Source organism: Idiotropiscis lumnitzeri, chromosome 13, assembly GCF_059441095.1.
Source record: "Idiotropiscis lumnitzeri isolate Australia: NSW breed Sydney's pygmy pipehorse chromosome 13, RoL_Ilum_1.0, whole genome shotgun sequence".
NCBI classification, from domain to species: Eukaryota; Metazoa; Chordata; class Actinopteri; order Syngnathiformes; family Syngnathidae; genus Idiotropiscis; species Idiotropiscis lumnitzeri.
Window position 1 is genome coordinate 19,500,536 of NC_142403.1, and position 25,699 is coordinate 19,526,234.

The window sequence follows — 25,699 nt, forward strand, 5'->3', positions numbered from 1 at the left end:
AAAAGAAAATATGGCAAAATTGTAACTTAAATCCTGTAATATTGTGACTTCCCCCCATAAAAAATATGACTATCCCATTTTTAATTTGATTTTTTTCAGAGGTTTTTCTTTTTATATTGCAACTTTTATTACTCATAGCATTATAGCTTTTGCATGTAAGAAAAAAAATCTCGTGATATTCAAACTTTTTTTAAAAAAAAACAATGAACTTTCCTTGTAATAATGTAACTTGACTATTTTTGAAGATTGCTATTTTATTCTTATAACAATAGCAATATTGCTCTTATTTTCTAAGAAAAGTATGAATAGTCTTACAATCATCAGTAACGAACCTTCCTTTGATGGGTAGAATGAAGAAAGCTGATGACACAAAAATTATTTATCATTTTCTTGTGGAATACCCAATGTTCTCCCACAAACGGCAAGGACAAGTCCCATTTTGTCATAACAATTTTACATTTCAACAAGCATATCAGCTGAAAATTAAACGCTATGGAATTTTGCTATATTTTATTAAAGTGCATGTTTTCTTTTTGTTTTTTTTCATGAGCTCCTTTTTTGAGAAGAGCGAGTGTTGAATTCTGGAGTGTGTTGTCCGGGCAGGTCCCTCAGATGCACTTGCTCATGCACATGAGCAACTCCATGCGAACGGCGATGCGGGTGTGCCAGCCCAGAGGCAGCAGGCGGATGTAGCGTGCCACGATGGGCGGGCGCAGAAGGTTCTGCACCGTGGACGAGCGGTCCGAATTCCCGTAGAAGACCTGAAAGGAAGATAGCCAACATGGCGCGGATTGTGAGTAATAATAATAATAATTGTAATTGGAAATAATAATAATAATAATAATTAAGCCGCCGTTTTCTATGTTGAAAAAATGAGTTGTTTACTGCATGTCCAGAACGATTTTGTACTGTGAATGCACAGAAAGGTCCATAAACAGATTGTTAAAAAGTGCCTTTTAACACGGCAACAAATTGGCTCATTAAAACAGAAAAAAAAATTGAGATTTATTTAGTGTATTTTCTGAACTTTAGAGCGCCCCTAGTGGTGAAAGAAAAATCCACAGAAAAGCCGCACCGTTGTATTAGCTGCCTGGTTCAAAATCGAGGAAAAAGGTAGCGCCTTATAGTCCGGAAAATACTGCATTTTATTTTATTATTCATTACACATTTTTTTAAATTAATCGGTCGATTTATTTAATGAAGCCAAATATTGGAAGTAACATTGGACTCCCCAAAAAAAAAAAACCTTCTCGGTCATCTCTATCCAGTATCTGCGTGCGTACTCTGTTATTTCCCGTCTGGTCTTTGTAGTAGACCCAGTTGAGCGTTTCCACCGTGCGGTACTGGACGCTGTACTTGGTGATCCACTCGTCCGAGTCGCAGCGACCCTGCGTCAGAATGCCCGAAACCACGCCCACTTCCTGCAAGTCGATCTGCAGCCACTGGTGCTGGTCGTTGTACTTGGATAGCCATGCACACCTGATACACACACGCACACACACACACACATGCTGGAATACGCGCATGGATAATTGTTTGTCTACGTGCCCTGCGATTGGCTGGCGACCAGTTCAGGTTGGGATTCATGAAAAATTGTGAAACACGCACATTGTCCATAGGTGTGTTTATGACGTCAAGTAACTTTGCAAAGTGTATCCCACTAGGCGGGTGTTGAGGCGCCCTACCCGAATCCCTGGTTATTGAGTCGAGCCTTGTTGGGGACCCAGGAGGAGTACCAGCTGCTGTACTGGTCCTGATGGGAGCAGCTGATCTGGTCTGAGGTGACTGAGCCCGACTCAAAGCCCAAAGGTCTGTGGTAAGGACACTCTGGGTGGACGAGACCAGCACAAAAACACTCGAGATTTTTTATTACAACAGTGGCGTCTTGATTTTCGTGCGAGCCCCCTTTTGCGGTTTTAATGTTCAAACAATTTGCAATAATATTCAATATACTTTTCAGGAATAATTATTTGATTAGAAATAATCATAGTATAATGACAATTCATTCACATTATTTTTAATCTAATTGTCTTAGAATAACATGCTGAGTACATTTCTGGGGAAAACTAAGAGCAAAAAAATCAAAACAAGACAAAAAAAATGACTCCAACTTACTGTAGCTCTAAATCGCAAAACCAAATTTTTTCGTCACCTCACCTGGCATGCAAGTCAGCGTTTGGCCTTGAGATGGCGAGGTGGGCGTGGTGGCGTCCGGGAGGCTGGTGGGCGAGATGGCCTCGCAATCGCATGTACACGCTTGCAGATTCCGAGCGGTCCACGTCTCTTGGATCTGCTGATCCTCCTCCTGCAGTTCCTCCTCCACCTGAAGGATCTCCTCTTCCTGCGCCGTTCAAAAGGGGAAAAGGGCTAGGAAGACGACTTTTTGGCGACAACAGGCGCTAGGGCACTTGCGGGTGGCACAAAAGACATTGACAAACCCTTGCATCTGAGGGTATTTTTTTTTTTTTTTTTTGCCACCCGGAAGTGCATGGCGGGGAACGTCTAGAAGTCTTTTTTTTTTTGTTACCTCCTGAGCGTGAACAGCAGTGAGGGCTGTACCACATATCCATGCATGCATGAAATGTAAAAAGACATCTCTAAAGGTTTTATAGACAATCGTTGAACATGGTTCTGTCTCCAGTGGAACCGCCAAAGTCCAACAAACACACAAGTGGATCAATTGGGCGTTTTAAGTGGCGCTGATCTCAGGCTTTTAAGACTGAAGATGAACTAGTCCTGTTCAATTTCACTCAAGGGTCCTTGAGACTTTTTATTCCAATATGATGGACATGTACAGCCAATTGAGTGTCATTACTTGAAACTTATGCTCGGATCCAATTAAAAAAAAACAAAAAACATTTTAGCCTTGGATCTCCCTCAAAATGGCGGCTTCAAACCAAAATGGCTGATTTATTGTTCAATTTAGCCTTCCAAACCATTTTGGGGGCTATTTTTTTTCCAACTTTCCATTGCTGGAATTTTGACCATGGCTGCTTCAAAACAAAAAGACTTCCTGTTCAGTTTTGGGGGTTATTCCTTGAAATGTTTTCATCCGTCCGATTATGTCAGACCCAAATTCCGTGTCCATCGGTGAAACTCGATTTGGGGGCTAATCTTTTTTTAAATTTTTTTTTTAATGCTTATTGGGCCCACCTTTGACATTTTCACTTTTGAAGGTTCTTACATCTGTTGCCATCATTTTAGCATTAATGGCTGTGCTGACATATTTTGAAATAAATCAAAGATTTACATAAATGTGAGGTACTCCACATAATTTCCTCTGTAAAAAAACGATTGATAGAACAGATGGTGTCATCGATTTCAGAGGTTCCACTGAGTCTTGTTCCTCACTAATAAAATGACTAATATTGATGAATTTTGCGGACTTACCCTGCAAGAAGATGACAAGAAAAAGGAGCGTGGCCCAACGGACGCTGGCCTCCATCTCGCTGCTTGGCCGTGCTGGAAATGGAATGCGAGCTATGCACCGGATTGGAATTGAGATTACACTAATCCAAGTAAAGCAGTAAAGCGTGAGGGCTTCATCTAATACGCATCATTGGCTCTTTTATTTATATAGCACATTCCATACACAAGGCTACTCAATTTACTTCAAACAAGCACAGACAACACCGACAAGCATTTCCAAACACAGCAGTTAACAACATTCAAAAGCAAAACAGAGAAAACAAAAGTATCGTAGAAAAAAAATTCTAAAATGTACATTGACAAAATGTAAACATTTGAAAGTAAAGTGAAGAAATAAACATAGTTTACTAAAATATCTAAAAGAAAAAAATATTTAACATTGTTTGGAGGACCTTAATCAAAGATTTGAGAAAAAAGTTTTTAGTTACGATGAAATTAAAAAAAAGCATGTCTTTTTATATTATACTGTACTTTTTACTATATACATTTATTTTAATTATTAAAAATAAAATATTCAGTTTATCTGAGTAGTCATTTTTTCAATATTGTTGTAGAGATCCATGTTAGCAATACTTATAATTGAATTATAACATTTTATTTCATTTAAAAGTAGTGTCAAATGTGAAATCCTCGACTGTTATTTTTTCATCATCCAATCAGCTTTTCCTAAATTTGATCGACGTCTCCGTCAGCCATACAGTGCCAGGAAACCACATTCGGGCTCCCGCGAGAGGCGTAAGTAAAATCATCAACCAATGAGCGTCGAGCTGCCGGCGACTCTGGCCAATCACAAGCTTTTGACTGCAACTGCCGTCGGCAGCTTCTGACCAAATGGTCCTGCTGATGGCTGACTGATTTCTTCATCGTCTACTACCGAGCTGTGTCCAAATTAAAGGTAACACATTGACGAAATGTGTTTTTGTAGACGTTTCAAATTGACGCCCGGGGCGCGTTTATTTTTTTTTTCCGACGAGTAGTTTCAGGATAACGGCGTTAACGGTATACAACAGTTCTGCACTTCCCGTTAGCTTATCATGTGCTCTAATGCTACTTAGAATATTTGGATAAGCGGTTTACTAACAAGTAGTAGTAGCGGATTGAAAAGCGCTTTCATTAGCTGTAGTTACTCAGAAAATGACGTCATCTATATAGATAGGTTGATAGTTTGATTAGTACGTGACATCATACAACAAGTGTTGACTGGAGTGATTGGAACCACTTCGCGAGCACCTCGTGCCACCATTTCCTCTGGCTGTCACTCACCGCTTTGGGCTCTGATGATTCTGATCATGCAATGTCATTTCATTTCAGATGCAGTTCATGCTTCTGTTCAGCCGACAGGGCAAGCTGCGGCTGCAGAAGTGGTACGTGCCTTTGTCGGACAAGGAGAAGAAGAAGATCACCAGGGAGCTGGTGCAGACCATCCTGGCCCGCAAGGCCAAAATGTGCAGCTTCCTGGAGTGGAGAGACCTCAAGATTGTCTACAAGAGGTGTGTGCATGGCAGACTGTGGCACTTCAGACAGAAATACAGTTTAGTAAAAATTGCAATTGCTTGGCAAGCGCTCTGCGATGTATCCCGCCTCTCGCCCCCAAGATAAACTAGGATAGATCATCTCAACAAGGAGAGCAAAAGCTCTATAATTATCTTTGTCAATAAACCCTTCCGTGTCATTTGACTAGGGCGCAGGAATAGAAAAAAACATGGTGAATCGCTAGAATGATGATTTCTTTTTTTCACTACAGCCGGAGTTTCCGTTTCAGTCAAAATGAAGATGTAATATGAGGTAAATTGCTCGCTAGGGAAGTGGAATGCTGCCGGTAATTTACATTAAAATGCAAGAATCTAAGTTCTAAAGTACGAGCCAAGGTTATTATAAAAGGAAAGTAACAAAATAACTAAAAGAAAATAAAAAAAAAAAAAAACATGCTTTTAGAAACTTTTCACCACCGTAAAGTGGATTTATTGTTTTTGAAGTCATATTTTTGTTTTTACTACACAACACTACGAGCGGGTTTTTCCAAATATAACACACAATAAATAACTACTTTTTTATTTTTCTTAAATGAAAATGTAAGCGTTTTGGGAAAAAAACTAAAACTAATTAAAGCTAACAATTCTGCTTTGAAAATGAATTGTAAGTAACTAAAATTAAAAAAAAAAAAAAAACTCCAATGTAAAGTTTGAAAAGGGCTTCTGATACTGCCCCTCAAAGGCAGCAAATAGTCAGGCCGTCTTTGCGTGACCATTCCATTTTAGAGCTATCTTTTTACGGGCGATGTAAAATGTCCAGTTGTTAAAGTACAAAAATGATGCGGAATAAGGGAACGCTAAGACGTTCACCGTTGTCTTGTATCCCTTTTATAGAGCAAAGTGTAATATCCGTCTTGGCTTCCTGTTTTCATTAGCCAGTGGTCACATGCTTTAAGAGCGCGTGAGGGATTATCCCGGATAAAGGCGTCCCCCGCCGGGCGGCAGGAAGAAGCTTAACTTCAGGACGTGCAGGCCAACAGATCACCTGCAGGTCCTCTCATAAGGCAAAAGCGCTGCGTCAGCAACATGACTTTGACTCTCTTAATTACACCAGAGAGGACAAAATGACGAGTGAGCGGTTTCGCTTGGTGCTGGAGGTGGTGTTGATGAAGGCGTTTGATGGACTTTTACATTCACTCTCAGCTCATCCAAGCATGCTTCCCTTCAAAAACTTTGATTAAAAAAAAAAAAAAAAATATTATTGTCGGAATGTAGTGGCGGCGGGCCATGCACTTCACACGTAGGCCTTCAGTGAAGTCGTACTTAGTCCGACTTGAATAAATCCCCCTCATGTTGCCATAATTTATGAAGCAGCAGCCGGAGAAATAATATACAGAAATACACTTGCACATTACTGAGTGAGTGTTGGACGACCTAGCTTCTTCTTGAAAGGTCCGTCTTGAAAATGGCCTCGCAAGCGTATCTGCAATTAAATTCCCTCCTTCAGCCATTGTGGTTTAAAAAAGCAAGAATACATTTTAGATTTTCAAACAGTCGCCAGTTCTGACTTTCTGTTGTGTTGATTCCTCATAGCGCTGCCCCCTCATAAGTGAGTATCCAATCACAAGCTAGAAGGCCTTACTGTCATCAACCCGTGATCTGATTGGCAGATAAAAGCCCCCTCGAGACACAGAAGAAACGCCCGCACGATTGTATCTGAAGTTCTCGGACGATTAGTCCGTGCTATTGGTATTGTGAAATCTGCCTGGCAACACGAGCGAGCTAAATTCTGATTGGATAAAAACTCTAAAAATTCAACACTAAGATATAATATGACATCAGTGTGAAGAATATGTTGATGTTTTCTTGAATATGAAAGATGACTCAGATCGGAAGACCTTCCCGGTCTAAAATGTAAAACCCACAAAGCACTACGATGACGTGTACTTGGTCTCTCGGCAGATACGCCAGCTTGTACTTCTGCTGCGCCATCGAGGAGCAAGACAACGAGCTGATCACGCTGGAGATCATCCACAGATACGTGGAGCTGCTGGACAAATACTTTGGCAGCGTGAGTGGGTCGACTGTCGGGTTATCGCCGCTGCCGCTTCCACCCTTAATCGTTTCTGTTTTGTTAAAGGTGTGCGAGCTGGACATTATCTTCAACTTTGAGAAGGCCTATTTCATCCTGGACGAGTTCCTGCTGGGCGGCGAAGCTCAGGAGACGTCCAAGAAGAACGTGCTCAAGGCCATTGAGCAAGGCGACCTGCTGCAAGAGGTGAGGAACAAGAAGGTTCTCTGCTTTTAGGTTGAAGGATGCTGGGAATTTTCAAAGCTGGGAACTTTCTGGGAGGAAAGCAAGAATGTCGAAAATAGGAGTAGCAACAACAAAACTGATTTTATCAATCCAATTACTTTTTTTTTTTTTATCTCATAGAAAGTTTTCAGTTTGGAAGATTTCCAAAATTCCTCATCTTAACTTCCTGCCAAAACACAACAGAATTTGAGAGAAATTTTCCAACATGCTCTCAACTGTGAGAAATATGAAATTTCACTCCACTGCAGTAGGGGGAGCCCTGGAGCAAAAGTATTTTTATTTTAAATTTTTTTTTCACAACTCAAGAGAAAATCGATCTTTTTAAAACTTGATCATCATTTGTGTATATAATGGTATCTTGATTTACGAGTTCCCCTATTTACTCGTTTCATATCCATTTACGCTAAAAATTGTTGTGGTTTGAAAGAGAAGAATGAGCTAAATCGAGTGACTGCTGAATTTGAACTATCTACAATCTGCACGCTTGCGTTTCTTTCTTCCTTTTTTTCTTTTACATTCTTGTGATTTATCTATTTATTTTTTCTTAATCATGTGTCCCTTCTCTTTGCTTGTGTGTATTCTTTCACCTTTTGTAATTTGCAGAACATAGACTCTCAGATGCGCATGTTTGCAGGTACACTTTGTTTAGTCCTACTAGTGTTAGATAACTCGCTAGTGCAGTAGTGGTAAAGGTAGTTTAGCTTGGAAAAAGCCAACTAACGAACCCAATGACTTTTTGACAGCAAAGCAAAATGGAAATATGAGATGGACGACTTATATTAGCATAATTGGAAAACATAATCGTGTAATACAGTGGCTATAAACAGTCAACACACCTTCTGTTAAATTGACGTTTTTGCCTTAGAAAAAAAAAAAACAAGATGAATATTTTCCAAATAAATAATAAAATTTTCCGTTGGTACAAGTTGAAATAAAATTAAAAAACATAACAATAAGCCGCTTACTATTTGAAATAAATTTGACGTTAATACAAAAAATTGGCCCAATACATTTTCATAATGATAAAGAAATAATAAAATTGACTTAGAATAGAATAATAATGGTTAGAATAAATTTAGAAAGCAGCATAGTTATCATCTGATATTTAATATTGCAACTTTCTTCTGCAAGTTATTTTACAAGATGGAGTTTTTTCTTTTCTTTGAGTTCTGGTGGTAAATGGGCCTCTTTTATTATTTCATTGTCTCCATGAAAATGATTGCCTGCCAAATTATACAAATTGTTTTGAAGTTCTGTGCCAACAGTCTTGGCCTCACACTCATCTCAGGTCCACTCAATCGTTAAATTATGGGCAATAAAGTTAAAAGTCAATCCTTAGGTGATCCAAAGTTGGTTTCCCGGACAAGCGGGCCGGTCGCCAAGTGCCAAGCAATGATTTCCATTTGCTTAAAAAAAAACAAAACAAACATGCAGACTTTTGCTTCTAAATATAAACTCCTCCTCCGGCGAGCGGCTACTTTATTTATGTTGCGTAATTACGGTCGCTTCAAGTCTCCTCCGAGGAACCGGGTGCTCCCGGACACTCGGGAGCTCTCTGATTGGCTGGGTTGTCTATTCATAGAACCAGAGTCAAGACTGGGGAGGTTTGCCCAGTGACGAGCTCTTGTAACTGGCCGCCTCATGTGGGTAAATACTGCACGGTGAAAATGCACCTGCATGCTTGACGGGCATGAGTTCGGCCAAAACTTATTTGGCTTTAGTTTCGGGATTAACCTAAAATGCCTAAAACCTTTTCTCAACTTGTGAATGGAATTTTTTGCACAACCGGTTTCTAACACCGAGCTGATCATCAAAATTCATGTTTCCGATGATGGCGTCTTCCTGTTTGAAGCATGTAACTTTTAGTCCCCAAAAATATGGCCATTGGATCTTTTTTTTTTTTTTTTTTTTTTTTTTTTAAATGTAATTGGAAAAGAATTAAATGCATGGCGCCGCAAGCCCAAAGTTTTTGCCCTCATTTCAGTTCAGGTCAACGATAGTCACTCACTTATAAAGTCGGCTTATATAATTACCGTATTTTCCGGACTATAAGCCGCTACTCTTTGTGGCTAATACAACGGTGTGGCTTTTCTGTGGATTTTTCTTTCACCAGTAGGGGAAATAGGGTTAGGGTTAGGGGTTAGGGTTAGGGTCCGTAAATAGGCTAAATAAATCTCGATTATTTATTTTATTTTTTTCTTGGGTCTGTTCTGTTTTAATTAGCAATGGAAAATATGGTAATTGGAAAATAAAAAGTATGGCGGTCGTCAGTTCAGGTCAGTGGCAGTCACTCGCTTATGCACCCGCATCATCAAATTCACAAAAAGACTGCTCATATAACCTTAGAAGTGGCATTCTTTAATGTTGTGCTTTATAATCCAAAATCCAAAACATAAAAAAAAAAAAAATCAATAAATGTGTTCATCGAGCATCATACTGAAAGCAAGTTCTGTTTTTGATCCCTTAAATATTTTTTTCCTCACGTGGTTGAGGTGAGCATTAGTGCTTCGTGCTGTTCTGTAATTACCCCGCTAGCATTCCTCGGCGGATTTTGACAAAGCTATTTTTCCTAATAAGCCCTCAGTGGAACATTTGTCAGGCGCGTGGTCATTAGTTTGGTGCCAGCAAGCAGATGTTTGTTTGGAATAATCACGACCCAGAAGGGTTCCCTGCGGAGGCGGTGAAAAGTTAGTGGATGCATCGCCTTGCTTATTTTTTTATTATCCACCTGTTTGCCTCGCAGGTATGACTGTCCCTAATGTGACCTCAGAGACTTCTGGACTGTTCCAGAACTTGACACGCTGAGGTGAATACGGTCTGTGGATTTACCGTGTTAGGTCACTAGTACAGTCTTCCGAACGCGTCTCGTCTGTCTGGTTTCATGTTTACTACTGTCTGGTTCTGGTGTTGTTCAGTGCTCCTCATGTGGTTCTCGGTCCAGTCTAGCTCCTCCCGTCTAGCTTTCCCGGTCTACTTCATGTCTAGGTTCAATATTCCTCATGCGGTTCCTGTTCACGTCTAGTTTTTTTTCCGGTCGGCTTCGGGTCTCCTGCTGTCTGGTTCTTGTCATTTTTCTGGTCACCGATCCAGTGCTTTGGGTCTGGTTCCAGCTTCAGTGAGACTGGTCTTAATTTTTTGGTTTAGTGTTCCTAATATGGGTCTGGGTCGGGCGTTAACGTCACGGTCCCATTTCCAGTGCTCCTGAACTGGACTTTGGTCCATTGTTCATTGACTGGTCCGTTTCTAGTGCTTCTGGTGGTTCTATGCGTAGTACCCTAGCGTTGCTGGTCAGGTTCCATGTCCAGTGCTCATTGTCTAGTTCCCGACCAGACTCCAAAGACGATACCAGTCCATTACACTATGTCTGGATTCTGTTCAAGTTTTCCTGGGCAGAGTTCTGGGCCAGTACTCCTGTTTTGTTTCTTTCATCCGTGGCCCTTGTCTGAATTTTCGTCAAGTCTGGTGTTCTGGTCCAGTACCTTTGGTCTTATCTGAAAACAGACTAGGAGCACCTGTGTCCGGTTTCATGGGTTTTCCTCGTCCAGTGCCCTGGCTCTGGTTCCTGTTCCAAGTTCTACTGGTTTTTGGTCCTCCTCGATTGCAACTTTGTATCCACTCAAGCAGATATGCGTGTGTTCGTTGTCTTTGTTTCATTAACGACTACGACTTACAGTGTTGCCTTGACTTACGAGTTGAATTTGTTTTGTGACCATGCTTGCAACTCAAATCAACGTACTCTATTGAAACAAACACAAATGTCATTAGTTTGTTGCCACACCCCGAACAATATTTTCCCTTTAATTTTTCTCCATTTTGACCCCCCTCGTAAGACAAGGTCCCACTGTCTTTGCTCACTGCAAAGCGTCTCTTTTGACACCGTCGACGCAACAGACACGGCACAGCTGCGCCGCTGAATGCTACGGTGGCGTTTACAGAGAAACCGAGGCCTTCTCATGTTCTAAAAGCTTTCTCTCTCTCCCTCAGCCCCGTCATGAGTACTTTAATGTGCCTGTGTACTGATTGGCTGCCGCTACGCCGCCGCCGCTGCTGTCGCCGCCGCCCACCGTGCCTGCACCATGCATGCCCTGCACCCCCTTGTCCTTGTGCCATGTCGTAGCTTCCCTGACTGCACTCCGCTGGCGTGATACACGGCAACTGTTAAAACTCGTTATACGTGCAATGGGACTTTAATTCGTTCCTGAGTTTGAATTCATCACATGACCATGCTTGCAACTCAATCTACTCGGACGGTAGAACCCGACTTGAAGTTGTGACGTAGCTTGGAACTCAATTTACTCGTACGTTTGTCTGCTTTGCTTTTTTAATTTTATTTTTATTTTTTATTTTTTTGGTGTCCTTGTTTTTCTTGGTTAATGGGGACCAGAACGCCGCCGCAAAAAGTAAAAAACCGACAAGTAGAGGTTGACTTTTTAAAACTTTCATTTTTAATCCCAATTTTTATTTGTGGGGGGATTTATGTCTCAATTACTTCTTGGCGAAAGTAATCATGGCTTAACTTTGGCGTTGCGCAATAACATCGACAAGGAAATTTGGATCATAAAGTTAACGTAAGCTGTTTTAAAACAAACTTGAACAAAACGTGAGCTTTTTTTTTTTTTTTTTGGCCGCCGTTTCGTCGTCCTCGTCTTTTTGCGCGGTCCGCTCACAGCTTCTGAACTCGGCTGTTTACGATCCGCTTATCCGTCTGGATTCTGACGTATCGAACGGCGCGTTTGAATAACGGACAGAACGTTGTTCAAAAGTGCCGTTGGTTTTTTTAACGTGGATGAGACCGGAACGAGAGGATGCTAAGTCATCGCAGCCGATCAGCTCATCGGATAAATCGGCTCGTGCTCTCATTGGCCGATCTCGCGCTGGCTAACCAATCACGCACGAATGTGCGTAGCCTCCGAGTCAACTCATTGCCGCAATATGGCGACTGAAATGTACGTTTTAGTTTTTTTTTCTTTGTTTTTAATGAATATTTTGGAAAAATTCTTAAAGCATTGGCGCTGCAAAAATTGAAACGCAAAGTGGCGAGGAAACACTGTTTAGTTTTTTTTCTTGTATGTTATTCATGCATGTCCTTTTATCTTATCGATGAGTAGTTTTTAAAATGATATCTCTTTACAAGAAGTGTGACTTTCTATTCCTATTTTTCGTGTGCTGTTCATATGACAATGAAAATTTGCTATTTTTGCACTGATTATCAATCCAAGGCCTCATTGGTCTTCCACGTGAGTAATATTAAAACAAAGCTTTGTAATAAGCTGATAGATGGACACCAGCTGCGTTTGCAGTCTGACTAATCAGCACCGTTATTATATTGCTGTAGTTTATGAACAATAAATATTTTTGGGTTCTTATTCAGCACTCTGGTGTTTTTCTTCCATATTTTTCTTATATTTTCTTTGTTTGTGGCTTTTTGGTGTAACATTTCTTTATTTGACTCTGATCAAATGTGTTGTTCTCTTGACTTTTTGTGCCCACGCTGCTGTTAGGATGTAAAAGTAAGTGCCGCTACGTTGTGCTAACATGCAACATTACTGTTGTCCGGAAGCATTTAGTGAAAATCTGAAAAAAAAAAAAAAAAATGTGAATACAAAATTTTGTTGCTTATCGTTTTTGGATTATAGTAGCTTGGAAATGAAGCACATACTCGGGCAAACGAGCACAAAAATATTAGGACTATTAACTTTTTATTGACCCAAGAGCTCCACATCATATTTTACGATGTGGATTCTTATTGCATCTACATTTTTTTTTTTCAAATGGTCCATCTCTAATGCCTTATAAACGATCATTTTATATTTTACTGAAAATATTTTTTTGGAAAATGTATGACACATTTAACTCTGAAAGGTATGAATATATTTTGGTTAATGAATTTATTTTGATTGATGTTCCATTGGCCCAAAAATTGCATTGCAGGTTCATCTAAAATATTTTTTTTATTGGCTTCACAAAAATGTAATGACAGCTTAATCTCCAATATTGATACAGTTGTATTTTGCTAAAAAAAAGTATTATTTATATTATTTCACATTGGCCAGAAATATTCACAATTGATTACAAAAATAGAAATTATTTTTTTGCTACTCGTGAAAAAAATATTAAAATAAAAAGAAATTTGTTATTTTTAATGATCGATTTACATCTTATATTATGCTTTTCATTAAAAGCAATTTTCTATAAAATGGTATCAGCCATAATGTGTTAATAGTAAAATGTTTAACATTTTGTAATTTCCTTTAAAACGATTTTATAACTGCCTGTATAGCTTCTTATATAGTATTGAATATACAATATTTTTTTATTACCAGGGTTTTGAAAGTTTGTTGCATGTATGTGCAAAAAGTGTGTGTGTCTGTGTGTGTGTATGCGTATGTGTCTCTCGCATAACGATGAGTCCATCAAAATGCACATTAGTCGTTCATATACTGCACAGTATTTGTTTTTGCAGGATGGGGAGACACCGCGCAGCGTTCTGGAGGAAATAGGACTGACATAAAAAAAAAAAAGAAAATAAATTATCAGGCACAAGCCGGGCCCCCTTCAGCATTAACTTGACATTTTCCCTGCAACAATATGTATCTTTTTTTTTTTATTCAAAATGATGTAGCACTTTTTATATGCAATTCTTGACAGTACCGAGGAGACAATTTACTTGCATAACCAAAGCTGGCACATCCACTGTAATAATGAAGAATATATGTTGTGTACGTAAAAAGGGAAGTCAAAAGTATTACAATAATAGAACCAAAGACTTTGTTTAGCTTTTTTTTTTTTGTTTGTTTTTTATATTCTTATGTTACACTGGAAGGCACTGCTGTCGTGTACAGTGACGCCAACTGTGGCCGTTGAAATATTACACTGGACATGTTCATTAAAATAAAATAATCTATCACAACACAAATGCGCTGTGTCATTCATTTGGATGCCTTTAATATTGAAAAATACATTGCTGTGTTTCCCCCGCTGCCAGAATTTAGAGTTGCTTGCAGGTCTTCTAGCAGATATGCAGCGTAAGATTTGAACACAAATCAAATGTGACCTCCTGTAAGAGAATATAAATGAAAGCCTTTGAGTGTTGTACTTTAAAGAAGCAGTTTTTTTAAAAATGTATAGTTACCATAAAATTAATAAAATAATAAATGCAGTTCCAGTTTATGTCCACAAGGGAGTGTCAAAGACCCTCAATGGACTCATTGACACGCCAGCGAGTGTCGTGTATGTGCGCTTTCCAATGTTTGAGCTTTCGCTGTGAGGCGTAATCACGACACAATTAAGATAATTTGGCCGAGACGGCTGGTGGCAAGAAAAGCAATTTGGTCGCCTGTAATTTGCAATGTAAACGCTTGGCTGTCAGATGAAGATAAAATAGATGATTGCGGCCCAATTGTCTCAGATAACTAACTCTTTGGAGAGACATCTGGGGGCCCTCAGGGATGCACTTTTGGCCCCCCTGAGCTTGTACATTTTCGATACATTTGAGTTTTGCATTTTTTTTTTTTGCCTTCTTATTACATCTTCCTGTGGCTGTCGTAATGTGCATGTTTGGGGAATTAACAAATGACATGGCTGCCAGGATGGCCGAGTGGTCTAAGGCGCCGCGTTCAGGACCCAGTCTCCCCAGGAGACCTGGGTTCGAATCTTTTTTCTCAAATTTCCCCATTGTGGGACTAATAAAGGACATCTTATCTTACATCTGAGAAAATAATACATGGAACAAAAAAAAAACACAGCAAAATATGTATTTCAGAGGAAAATCTGCTTAATTTTACTTACAAAATGTCTGCATTCTAAAACGGAAAATTTTCAACCTTAAAAAGTATTATTTGAAAAACAAACTAAATATGCTGTAACATTTTATTTTATGAGTTGATAAACATGTAAATGTGAAAATACATGACATTAAAAAAAGTTCTTAAATGTGTATAAGTGTTGCTTGGAGGTCTTAGATTTGAAAATAATAATTCATAGTTTGTTTTTTATGTCGGAACCTGGGTAATTTTATGAAATGAATACATCATATTATGTATTTGTAGGTGATATAATACTTAAATGAAACAAGAAGAAAACGTGTAAATATGTTAATCACAGTTAATAATGTTCTCGTTTTCATGTCCGGAACTTTTATTTCTTATGTCGGTATTTCAGAAAGTTTAGAGTCAAGGAAATTAAACTTGACAATTAACTCAAGTGCCCATGTCCACCTGTTCATGCTAATGCTAATGCTAATGCTTGTGCTCGAAGTCAGACTGACATCCGCAGCACACTAACGAAGATTAAACTGAACTCCTTCGTGTATTACCGGATATTTAATCTCTTTTCACGGCAAGCAGCGAACGAGGTATTTATTTGTTGTGCTTTTTGTTTGCGTTGTCGACGCTGTGCGTCTCATTTGTATTGTTTTATTGCATTCTAAATGTAGTTCTCACGGCGTGTGCAAGTCACGTGATGGCATGTGCAAGTCACGACCCCGGCAGAAGATGCAAATAATAAAACGCATCAACATAAACGCTGGTTCCCAAGAACCGCTTGTGAGAATGTTGTTGCGAAAAGAGCTACAATGGCCTTGAGTTTGAAATGTAATGCTATTCTTGACGTCAGTAATTATTTCATCCACTAGATGGCAATGACACACTTCAGCAATTGCTGTGCTCTTCTTCCGTTGCACGTCTGCCTCCTCTGCCATTATTTCAATCCAAGGATTTTGGAGTCCACAGTGCAACTGACTGATTAGCAAGAGTGTACGCATTTTCGTTCCAAGAGCCATTGACAAGTCCGCCATTAGAGAGAAAAAAAAAATGGCCATTGTCAGTCACTGCCTGTTTTTCATCTATTGTACTTTATATTATACAAATAATGTCGGCTGCACAGGACAATATGATTTATGTATTACATTTTTTATTACACAATATTTATACATTTATAAATTGTTCTTGAAAAATACATCAAACTATAGATGTTTTATTTTTAGGTTAAAACAGGTTGGAGTTATCCAAAAGTATTTAAAAGTTACCAAGTTACCTCACTTCACATTGATGGTATTTGGATTATGTTACTATCATTAACTCCACTTTTTAGAAGGTAACTTATGTCATTTTTGTTTCAAAGTAACTGTTCCAATCCTTCCCTTTGTACATGCCAACCTGGCCATGCAGCAGCTGAGCTGCCAAGTGCCCCATTAATTTTATTCCCTTCAAATGTGGGAGGCACATTTACAAACTGTTGCAACTTTGATGTGATTTGAGTGGAAATGGCTTCAAATTCAAGATGGAAGTCTGCAGTTAAAGCACATCTTTGTTTTATTTGTGGTGCTTTTTACGAACCAAAAAGATGGGAAGTATGACCATGTCACAACATTGATGCAAATATCTGTATATTTTAATTCTATTTCAAAAACATGTTTATTTGTTTTTGTCTTTGATTTTTTTTTTAAATTAATTTTTTGGTTGGTTTTAAAACATCAAATCCATATCTTTAAAATGTAAATTTTAAATATTATGATTTGAGTCAATATTTATTCTTGATGATGTATTTGCTTATTTGCCTTCTTTGTTTCTGATGTCAGCCACATGAAGGGGTCGAGAGGCAAACGAATCTTCAGCCCTGAGTGTCGTTCTTGACCCGAGTCAAGGGGTGGCATCATGTGACAGCGGCAGCTTGGCAGATGACACATCACCCTTTGGTGTTGGCTGTCAGGCGAGGCGAGCCCGCCGTATTTGTGGCAACGTGGGCCGCCGCTCGGTTTTGGAGACGAAGCTGTGGTTGCTCGGGCTGGATTGAGGGCAAATCTCCAACGTGGGCAGCGATAAGTCTTATCTGCTGTCGGAGGCTCTGCAGAGAGAAGAAGAAGAAGTGTCACTCAGGTGAGAGTGCACCCACCCCCGTGACTTCTCATACACAAAGACGCACACACACTTTCTCTCTTTCACACACGTCATGGTTTCTGCTTGTACGTGAAGACCAAAGTGGCTCTTTGGCGCTCTCTGGTGGACAATAGTATAACGGTTTTTTTTTTATTTTAGTTCTCTTTCTCTCTCTCTCTCTCTGTCTCTCTGTCTCTCCCTCGCTCTCGCTCTTGTATTATCTTAAAGCAGGCTATGTAGAGACATTCTACTTGATTTTCTTGCTGTTAATTAAATTGCATATGTGCATACTATGTTTGCAACAGAGGTTACGCCTGATCTCCCATCTTACGCAATCCACCCATTTTTTGTCTGAGAATCGGCATTGAGTTTTGTATTTGTGTTTTAATTGATGTTTGGATTCTGTGTGGGTCCTTGGAAAACTATCTGGCCAGCATCCACAAAGTTAGAGAACCCCTGTTTTTAAAAGGAGTGCTGTCGCATTCATCCCGATGTCCTCGCCCTTGGCGGTGTCCTCTCTGTGAGTCGCAAATACACACAGCAAACTTTTTGCAACATTTTGCAAAGGCAACTTTTTATTTTTCTTCTTTTTTTTTTTTTACGAGAGCAACTCCATTGTCGGGCACAAAAGGGGCGCGCGGCTAATACAAGGCGCGATTCAGCCGCTTTCATGTGGCTCGTCTCGTGTTTGTTGCGAACGCTCCAAGGTCCCTCAAGTAGACGTGAATGGGCGGATTGTTTGATGTCCATTGTGGCTTTATTCCCCTGGCCAGGTAGCGTTGAGAATGGCGCTTTTCTTCCCGCCGTTCTTGATCCACAATATTGGCAAATGCTTCTTAATTCCCGTTGCTAACTTCGGCTTGGAAGTCTTTGACGGGTTCCGGGGCTGAATGGCGGCCCAGTGTTGTCGCGCCGCTACAGACTCAATAGATGCTGGTGATTTATTCAAGGGAGAGGCGTCGCGACTTTGCGCTGAAACACATCAGTGTATTTTTGGCCAAGGACGCTTTATTTTTCCAGCAGACTAGGCGAAACACATTTGTGGCTCCTCACTTTATTTTGCACACAAAAGAAAGTCAATTGATGCATTGAAAGAGGAAGTTTCGATTCACACATTGGCCTCAACTTCACGATTTAGATTAATATAATAGTTTTACAAAGGTTAATCTTCACATTCTTGCATTTTAAAGTTTCTTAAGTAACACTAAGCCGAAGTAATGTATCATATTTTTGTGTGTTTTTAGCTCTCTAATATTAACCCTAATCCAATGCCTTTCAATTATTTTTTATTACGCCCCCCCACCAAGAAAAAAACTATTTGCGCCACCCCCCCCTTTCCCCACTCTCTGCCACAACTCTAAATAATAGTATTTTTGTTGCAAAACAAATCTACACCCAAGAGTGTGCACAATGGGTAAGGAGAGCGCCACTGCCAACTAGTGGAGTGGAGGTGCAATTACACTTTATTGTAGTATGGCGGAAAAAAAGCATGTTCCAAACTGGTCACACGCGCCCCCCTCAGCATCGCACCGGGACTATTGATCACATTGATTGATTGATTGCTTGATTATGTACACACTTTTGCATTGGAAGTGACTTTGGTCCGAGAATTGAGGGGTCAGATGTAAGATTAGCGAAGTGAGGCTGCCATCAGATTTTGCTGTCAGTTTTTTCACAAAAAACTCTTTAATTTCACTCTTGATTGTTGGGGGCACGTATTTTTATTCCAAACCTTAAAAAGTCAAATTCCTGCAAAATGTCTCCTTTAGAATAAATCTTTTTGCCGGCGCAATGGTTTTGTTTGTTTGAGCGTTGACGGCTGTCAGGCCTCGTCCGGGATTAAGGGCGACATCAGACAGACATGTGTCCTTTCTTGCTTTTGTGCCTCCTTTTTCCCCATTTTTTTTATAGATATCTTTTTTTTTTTTTTTTTAGTTATCATCCGTCTGAAATATAATTTTTATCGGACTGACAGTTTCCCCAAAGTCGCGCGACGCCGCACGGGGATATTCATTACTTTTTGTGGGCCTGCCGTCAAGTCATCTCCCGTCATATCTCATCTCTCTCAGAAAAGCACTTTTGATTTATTTTTTATTTATTTTTCTCACAATCCCCCCAAGCACACAATCCTCTCGCTTTTACTTTGCTATGACCTTCCCGCTTAAATTGCTTGGATTGTGTTATTCAGCGTTTGAGATTTACCCAGGTGAGAATATTGCGGTTGAGGATTTCCCGCCCTCTTAGCTGCCCAATAACTTGTGACAGGAATTCCGCCATGCAGGCGCTTGTTTGTATTCCCGCAGCTTAGGTGCAGATGATGGAAGGCTGTACTGTACGACGCATATTCTGTAACCTCTCGTGCGGAAAAGTACACGTGGTGAGGGTCGGTGGGGGGGTATTCCCCAATATTGACATGCAGCGTCTGCGTTTTTCTTCCGCTACCGTCCTCTTGAAAATACACGATAATGTTTAAGGACGCAAAAACAGCAATGGATGTGCACAAATTATGAGTGCTTTGTGTTTTGTGATGGTATTTATGTAATTTTCTCAAACGTGAACCTTCTTCGAGTATCAGTACCGTGGATAGAAAGTCTACACACCCGACCAATAAGTTTGAATGGAATTGGTTAATACCGAACATTTGATGGGAGCTCATTCCATCGGGAAGGACCGGCAACAGAAAAGGCACGTCCCCCCCCCCCCAAGCCCTATCCCCAGGGGTGGGCAAACCTTTGGGTTGGTGGGCCACAATGGGTTCTAAAATTAGACAGAGGGGCCGGACCAGAAGCAGATGGATGGAGTGTTTTGGTCACCTCACCTCATCAGAGAAAAAAAAAATACATTTAATTTTAAATAAAAATGAACAAAAAAATGTCAACAAAATATCTGTCATAGACCCACCAAAGTATTTACAAAATAAAACAATTAATTTTTTTTTTTTTTTTTCAAGTTCGGGGGGCCGGATTAAACGGTTTAACGGGCCGCATGTGGCCCCCGGGCCGTAGTTTGCCCACACCTGCAATATGAATACATTTGTATTGTATTGTATTAATGTTCACATCCCGGCACATTTCCATCATTTATTTTGACGTTATACGGTGGGAATTTTTTTTTTCCATGAGAAAATTATATAAATAAATTGAAATAAAAAAAAAAATTCCACCCCAAAAAAAAAAATTCTAATTTTGGGAGTGTGACTGCATTGTATTGCGATTCGGTTTAATCGTATCACATTGTAGTTCAAATACTTCGCACGTAGTGTATCTGTCAGTCACTTTCTGACGTTTAACATTCAAGTGGAGGTCGCGACCCACCAGGCTGGCCCCACCCACTAATGGCTGTGTGAAATTTGTGCCTTAAAAGCCTCTTTCGGGCCTCATTCAAAGGACTTCACCTCTTGTCTTGTCAAATGCGCCACACATGCACGAGAGGCTTTCTCACGCGTGCACCTGGCGTAATAGTCGCAACAATCATTGTCAGCGTGGCACTGCTTGTCCATTTGCAGCACGGGGCTTTAATCTTTCTTCATTAGTTGCCAATTTGGGAGAAATGTGCTCATAATGCCTCTCCACCTCTCCCCAATGGAAACTCTTTGACTCCCTCGCTGACTCTCGCCGCCGCTTTCATCTGCCAGGCGGGAGGAGGATAATTGGTTCCGTAACACTCGGGTCATGGCCAGACGGGCGTCCGGGGCGCCATCGCCAGACGACGTTCTGCTTACGCAAATCTGCGTATTCGTGTGATTGGGCGGAACGGTGGGAATTGACCTGTCGGACCACCCTTGCCAAATGTTATTTTGCCGCGTCTTTGGGGGGTCACGCTACGCCCCCCTGTTGCGCAATTTATTTGGGATGTCTTACATGAAATGTTTCACTCCAGCTGTAATTCTGTTTGTAGCATTTGCCCAAACTTTGGGGGGGGGATAATTGACCATGTGGAGGATGGGTGGGACTCGGTGCCGTGCTTGTGACCGTTGCAAATGTGGAAAAAAAAAATTTGCAGTCTTAATAGATTAAGATTTTTTTTTTTTTTCTTGGAGGGGGGATTTTTTTCCCTAGTGTTTTGATATTGATCTAATTTCGATTTTTCCCCATCAACCACTATATTTTCCTTATTTAATAGTTGAATTAAAAAACTGCAGTAAGTTTTTTTTTTTTTTTTTTTTTTTTTTTTAAATGAATTCTGTTGCAAAACTTTTCGTTTTTTTCAAAACGTGTCACTTGGCAACATAAAATTTGGTTGACATGTCTATCAGGATTACCCCTGGAACAACCCCAAGTCAGTCATTTTAGTGTAAAGTAGTGATGGGTTCATGACGCTTCAAATCTGCTTCATGAACCCGTTGTAGTATTTTTGGCGTCTGTTGGGCTGAAAGCACACTGACTTGCCATTTTTCAACCTTTTATTTAAAGCAAAAGTGCCATCTAGAGGACTCCAAAATACAACAATTGGTTCATAAAGCGAATTTGAAGCTTCATTTTCCCATCACTAATGTAAAGTGACAATCATTTTGTCCTATTGCGACCCAATTTGAACCACGTTTACAATCCAGATATGTGACATGAAATAAATCCAGTCTGCTTTGCAGTTATTGTTGTACGACCACCTCACATCCTTTGTACGCTATCGCTAAGGAAGTGCGCGGCATCGCTAATGAAAAGTGATGGCAGGCAGATGGCAAGAACGAGGAGGAACTGTTTGGAATTAAGCATTCAAACGAAGAAAAGAAGAGCGAGTGCGGGGGGGGGGGGGGGGAGCTCCGAATATGTCTTCCCGGGTCCTAATCTTTTCGCTGGGAGCGGCGCGCACTGGCTTAAGCTTGCCGTTTTGCGCTGACAGGTCCCCCACCTGGACAAGGTTGGACAATGTCTCGGCCGTGTCTGGCTTCTTGTGGGAACAGTGGCTTAATCAGCGGGCCAAGCAAAGACACCTGCCCTATCTGCCTCTCCATTTGCCGGGGAAAATCTGGGAAAAGAGGCTAAAGCTCACTTTCATGCTTGTCTTTCATTCACGGCCTGCACGAGAGCTTATCGAAGAAGACCCCCCCCCCCCCCCCCCCCCCCCCAACCCAGCGCCATCTTCCCTCCTACAAGCGTTTTTTTTTTTTTTTCGTGAGGATGCTCGACGTAAGTACAGCCCATCTGGCTAAATAGGAATCTCTCCTCACTGTCACCGCTGCCACATTATGCCCCTGAGGGAACATTCTCTTCATAATATCATAAGCTGCTTAGCGGTGTGCTTCTATTTAAGGCATACATATTAATAGCTATAAGCAAATCATATTGGAAGTCTTCTCTGGCTCTGTCTCGCTGCCTTTTTTTTTTTTTTTTTTTTTGCTGCTGTTGTGCTGGCTGGCTGTAAGAAGGTGCTAATAACTGCAAGGCCCCTCACACACTGGACCATCTAATCCCGATAAGCGCTCCTCCACGTGGCGGGGGAGGGGGGACGGATCACAAGACCCCCAGAGAAAAAAAAAAAGACCACGACTTCCTTTTTCGAATTGTTGTAATCCGTCTTCCGAGTATTCCAGTCGAACTTCTTGTCGAGTGTGTGCAGGAAATTGACGTCTTACTCCTTTTTATTTATTCTACGTTGTGTTCTTATCTGTAATTTTGTTTTAGTTTGGAATTTTTATGTTGTGGATCAGAATTGGAATTTTATGTCGTCGCATTGCAGCAATACAAAGTACTTATTGAAATTGTGATGAAAATGTGTTTTATTTTAACCAAATATTCATCAGAAGCAAAACACTCGAGTATGAGTACAGCATCCCTAATACACAGAAAAAAAACATTTTTGTATGATTTGTAGTCAAATATTATTTCACAGTTTTTATTTTAGAATTTTTTTCACTACAAAAAAACTTTATTATTTTGCTTTGTAATTAATTACATAATTTGAATTTATTAAATAGTTTTGGACTTGTCCGAATATATTTTATCGTGTGCATTGCCATTTTAAAACTGCCTTTATTATATTGATTAACTAACACGAAGTAATCTGTCATTTATTTTCACATCTTCAAGTGTTAAAAGCTCTGCTTGGCTCTTATTAGAATTTCTCTGCAAAACAATGGTGAGCTTTTCAAAAATGTTCCCTTTTTGTTTTAAAACTTACATAAGAAGAAAAACGGTTTTGATGTTTCATAATGTCAGTTATGCTCTCAATGAATCCCATAAACACGATACGGTACAGCACATTTGCATTTTTGTGAAGAATCTTTTTTTTTTTCTTTTTGTTTTTGACAGAGGTTTGCGCAGTATTTGTAGTGTGCAGTAGGGGGCGCTACTGCTTCACATTCCCTTTTTTTTTTTTTTTTTTTTGCAAGTGTTGCCAAGGCAGCAGCAGCAGCAGCAAGCTGAGCCCCGATGAGTGCTTCAATTGTGGGGATATTTCCCCCCTCTAAGCCTCGCGCTTGACAGCAACACAGTGCACTTATTTAAAGCAATTTCAAACATGTCTTGTCTGACAAGTTTTAAATCCCGCTTAACAGCCCGTAACAGCCAGCAGTTTACTGTCACAATTAAAGAAGAGCCGGCGTGCTCAAAAGAGACGAGGCAGGGGGGCTGAAGGGTTCTGGTTAGGTGGGAGGGGGTGATCACTTTCACTTTGTTCGCCGTGCTTGTTTAGACAGGGTGTGCCGGTCGCATTTACCTGACCCGACCTGACCAATTTGTTGTCTTTGCTATTGAACTCACGCATGCGCCGCTCAAAACAAACAAAAAAAAAAAACGGGTGGCGAAAGATCGATTTTCCGGTCGACTTGACGAAACGGCCCTCAGTTCCATCACACGGGAACTCTGGAGGAGCGAGGCTGGCGTGCGGAATAGTGAAGCCGATGACACTCGAGTTAGTTCAATTTTGAAATAACTTTCAAATTAACTTTAGATGAATAAAGTAAAGATTTTCAAACGGTCGCCAGTTGCGACTTTCTGGTGTGTTGATTCTGCATAGCGCACGAGTGAGTATCCAATCACAAGATGCGTTTGTCACTTTCAACGTAAGGCCAGCGAGAAGTCGTTACTGTCATCAAGTCGTGATCTGATTGGCTATCGCAACTGTCTAGCAACTCTGAAAGCTCATCGACTTTGACAGAACAGACGCCCGCACGATTGTATCTGAAGGCTTCGGAAAGAATAGTGCGCGCTAATGGTATTGTGAAATCTGCCTGGCAACACGAGCGAGCTGAATTCTGATTGGATCAAAACTCTCACCTAAAAATACAACACTAGGATAAAATATGACATCAATGTGAAGAATCTGATCATGATTTCTTGATTATGTGAGGCCAGCACAGAAGGCCTTGAAGGCCTTGACCGCCCACCACTGCCCAAATGAAACTCCTCACGCACATCAACATAGTTCTTTGACACCAAGATGCCACCAGGTGGCGACAAAGCAATATTGTTGCAACACAAAAATACTTCCTAGGCATGTTTTCAGTGAATAATGTCGGGTTAAGTTTAAAAAAAAAAACAGGGCAAATTTGCTATTAAACGATGCATAAGTTGGGGTGCACTGAACTCTTCATTTGCCTTTTATTTGAAGGATGAAGATGTATTATCTCGCCAAACGTGATCATGATTTGATTGCGATGGTTGAGGGTGTTTTTTTTTTTCTTTCTTTTTTTTTTTTAATGTGGGCCTTCCTCCCTGCCATTTGCGCTGCCGACCCGCACAAATGGACTCCCCCCCCCCCTCCTCCCCCACCCTTGTGCTCAGATTCCTGCCGTGTTATCGCAGCTCCAAAGAAGAAAACAACAAACCAGCAAATGTAACAATCTAGGCCCTGTCCTCCTTGGGCGGCGATAAGCGCAGTGCTACGTGTTGTTGCTGTGTGAAAGACACCCTTTATCGGCTCATGCCTCGGCCCCGTGCTTAGTCTAGTCAGCCGGGGAAATATGACGGGAATCTTGATAGGGAAGCGGGCTCCCATCTCACCGTCATCCGTGTTTATGCGCCGCCTTTCTCGGGGGCCAAACATGTCAACAGTGTCGCGGGAAGCGAGAGGTGTCGTCTCGCGCAAACAACACATTGCGGCAGGACCGCTAGCGGCTGAAAAAACATCAGCGAGGTACACGCGGGAAAGGTGGAAATCGGTTTTTCATTCGGCATTCGGCAGTATTTTACAAAGAAAACGTTTTGCAAACCTCGTAGAATTATTTAAAATATAGCCACAATGTCATTTTGTCGGCATGTTGGTTGTTCAGGTAGCAGTACTACAAAAAAAACTAAAACAACGTCCATGAATGTTATTTTATTCTCCCTATTTCACAAAATCAACATCAACAATGTTATTTTGTCAGAAGTACAGTGGGATTGGGATTGAGCCTTGCCGTGAATAATTTTTTGGGGGGGTGTGTGTTCAGGTACGTAACACAGTTGGAATGTCTAGATTATATCAGGCATAATAGAGGAGCAGTCGAAAACTTTTTGTATTAAGGTTAAATAAAAACAAACAAAATCAATTCAGGGGCCTAATTTTACTTTTTTTTTTTATGATTTCAATCCCTTCTATGCTCAGAAAAAATCGGTGTCCAAGAAAAGTGAATTATGCACTAAACATTTACACAATGTGTGTTTGGTGTTTGTGCAGCACCATGGAAG

General features: G+C 40.5%; 3 protein-coding genes across 6 annotated transcripts in view; 2 read left to right on the forward strand and 1 right to left on the reverse strand.

The window, feature by feature from the left end:
* Positions 1–437: 437 nt before the first annotated feature.
* On the reverse strand, positions 438–3,773 carry LOC148324954 (retinoschisin-like). Its single transcript, XM_088313930.1, has 6 exons — positions 3,391–3,773; positions 2,528–2,553; positions 2,158–2,341; positions 1,686–1,827; positions 1,284–1,479; positions 438–761 (listed from the first exon to the last, which is right to left on the reverse strand). The coding sequence occupies exons 1-6, from the start codon at positions 3,443–3,445 to the stop codon at positions 609–611; spliced, it is 756 nt and encodes a 251-aa protein (XP_088170056.1). The 5' UTR covers positions 3,446–3,773; the 3' UTR covers positions 438–608.
* A 409-nt stretch (positions 3,774–4,182) lies between these two features.
* On the forward strand, positions 4,183–14,134 carry LOC148324955 (AP-1 complex subunit sigma-2). Of its 4 annotated transcripts, none has more exons than XM_088313931.1 (6): positions 4,183–4,324; positions 4,741–4,919; positions 6,864–6,972; positions 7,042–7,179; positions 7,822–7,852; positions 9,962–11,196. In XM_088313931.1, the coding sequence occupies exons 2-6, from the start codon at positions 4,741–4,743 to the stop codon at positions 10,021–10,023; spliced, it is 519 nt and encodes a 172-aa protein (XP_088170057.1). In that variant the 5' UTR covers positions 4,183–4,324; the 3' UTR covers positions 10,024–11,196. The 4 variants fall into 4 exon arrangements, with proteins under 4 accessions (XP_088170057.1, XP_088170059.1, XP_088170061.1 ...); XM_088313932.1 differs by having other exon boundaries at positions 4,314–4,428; XM_088313933.1 differs by lacking the exons at positions 7,822–7,852; positions 9,962–11,196 and adding an exon at positions 13,682–14,134.
* A 1,317-nt stretch (positions 14,135–15,451) lies between these two features.
* LOC148324956 (heparan sulfate 2-O-sulfotransferase 1-like) overlaps positions 15,452–25,699 on the forward strand; it is a 129,012-nt gene continuing 118,764 nt past the window's right edge. The window contains exons 1-2 of the mRNA XM_088312900.1: positions 15,452–15,571; positions 16,796–17,093. The gene's annotated coding sequence lies outside the window, so the exon portion shown is untranslated. The remainder of the gene's footprint in view (positions 15,572–16,795; positions 17,094–25,699) is intronic.

Excerpts from the sequence above, each read along its gene's own strand:
- LOC148324955 (XM_088313931.1), top strand. The coding sequence starts at position 4,741 with ATGCAGTTCATGCTTCTGTTCAGCCGACAGGGCAAGCTGCGGCTGCAG. Across the intron at positions 4,920-6,863 it reads CTCAAGATTGTCTACAAGAG|ATACGCCAGCTTGTACTTCT; the intron begins GTGTGTGCATGG and ends GTCTCTCGGCAG. Across the intron at positions 6,973-7,041 it reads TGGACAAATACTTTGGCAGC|GTGTGCGAGCTGGACATTAT; the intron begins GTGAGTGGGTCG and ends GTTTTGTTAAAG.
- LOC148324954 (XM_088313930.1), bottom strand. The coding sequence starts at position 3,445 with ATGGAGGCCAGCGTCCGTTGGGCCACGCTCCTTTTTCTTGTCATCTTC. Across the intron at positions 2,342-2,527 it reads CTGCTGTTCACGCTCAGGAG|GAAGAGGAGATCCTTCAGGT; the intron begins GTAACAAAAAAA and ends TGAACGGCGCAG. Across the intron at positions 1,480-1,685 it reads CTCAATAACCAGGGATTCGG|GTGTGCATGGCTATCCAAGT; the intron begins GTAGGGCGCCTC and ends TGTGTGTATCAG.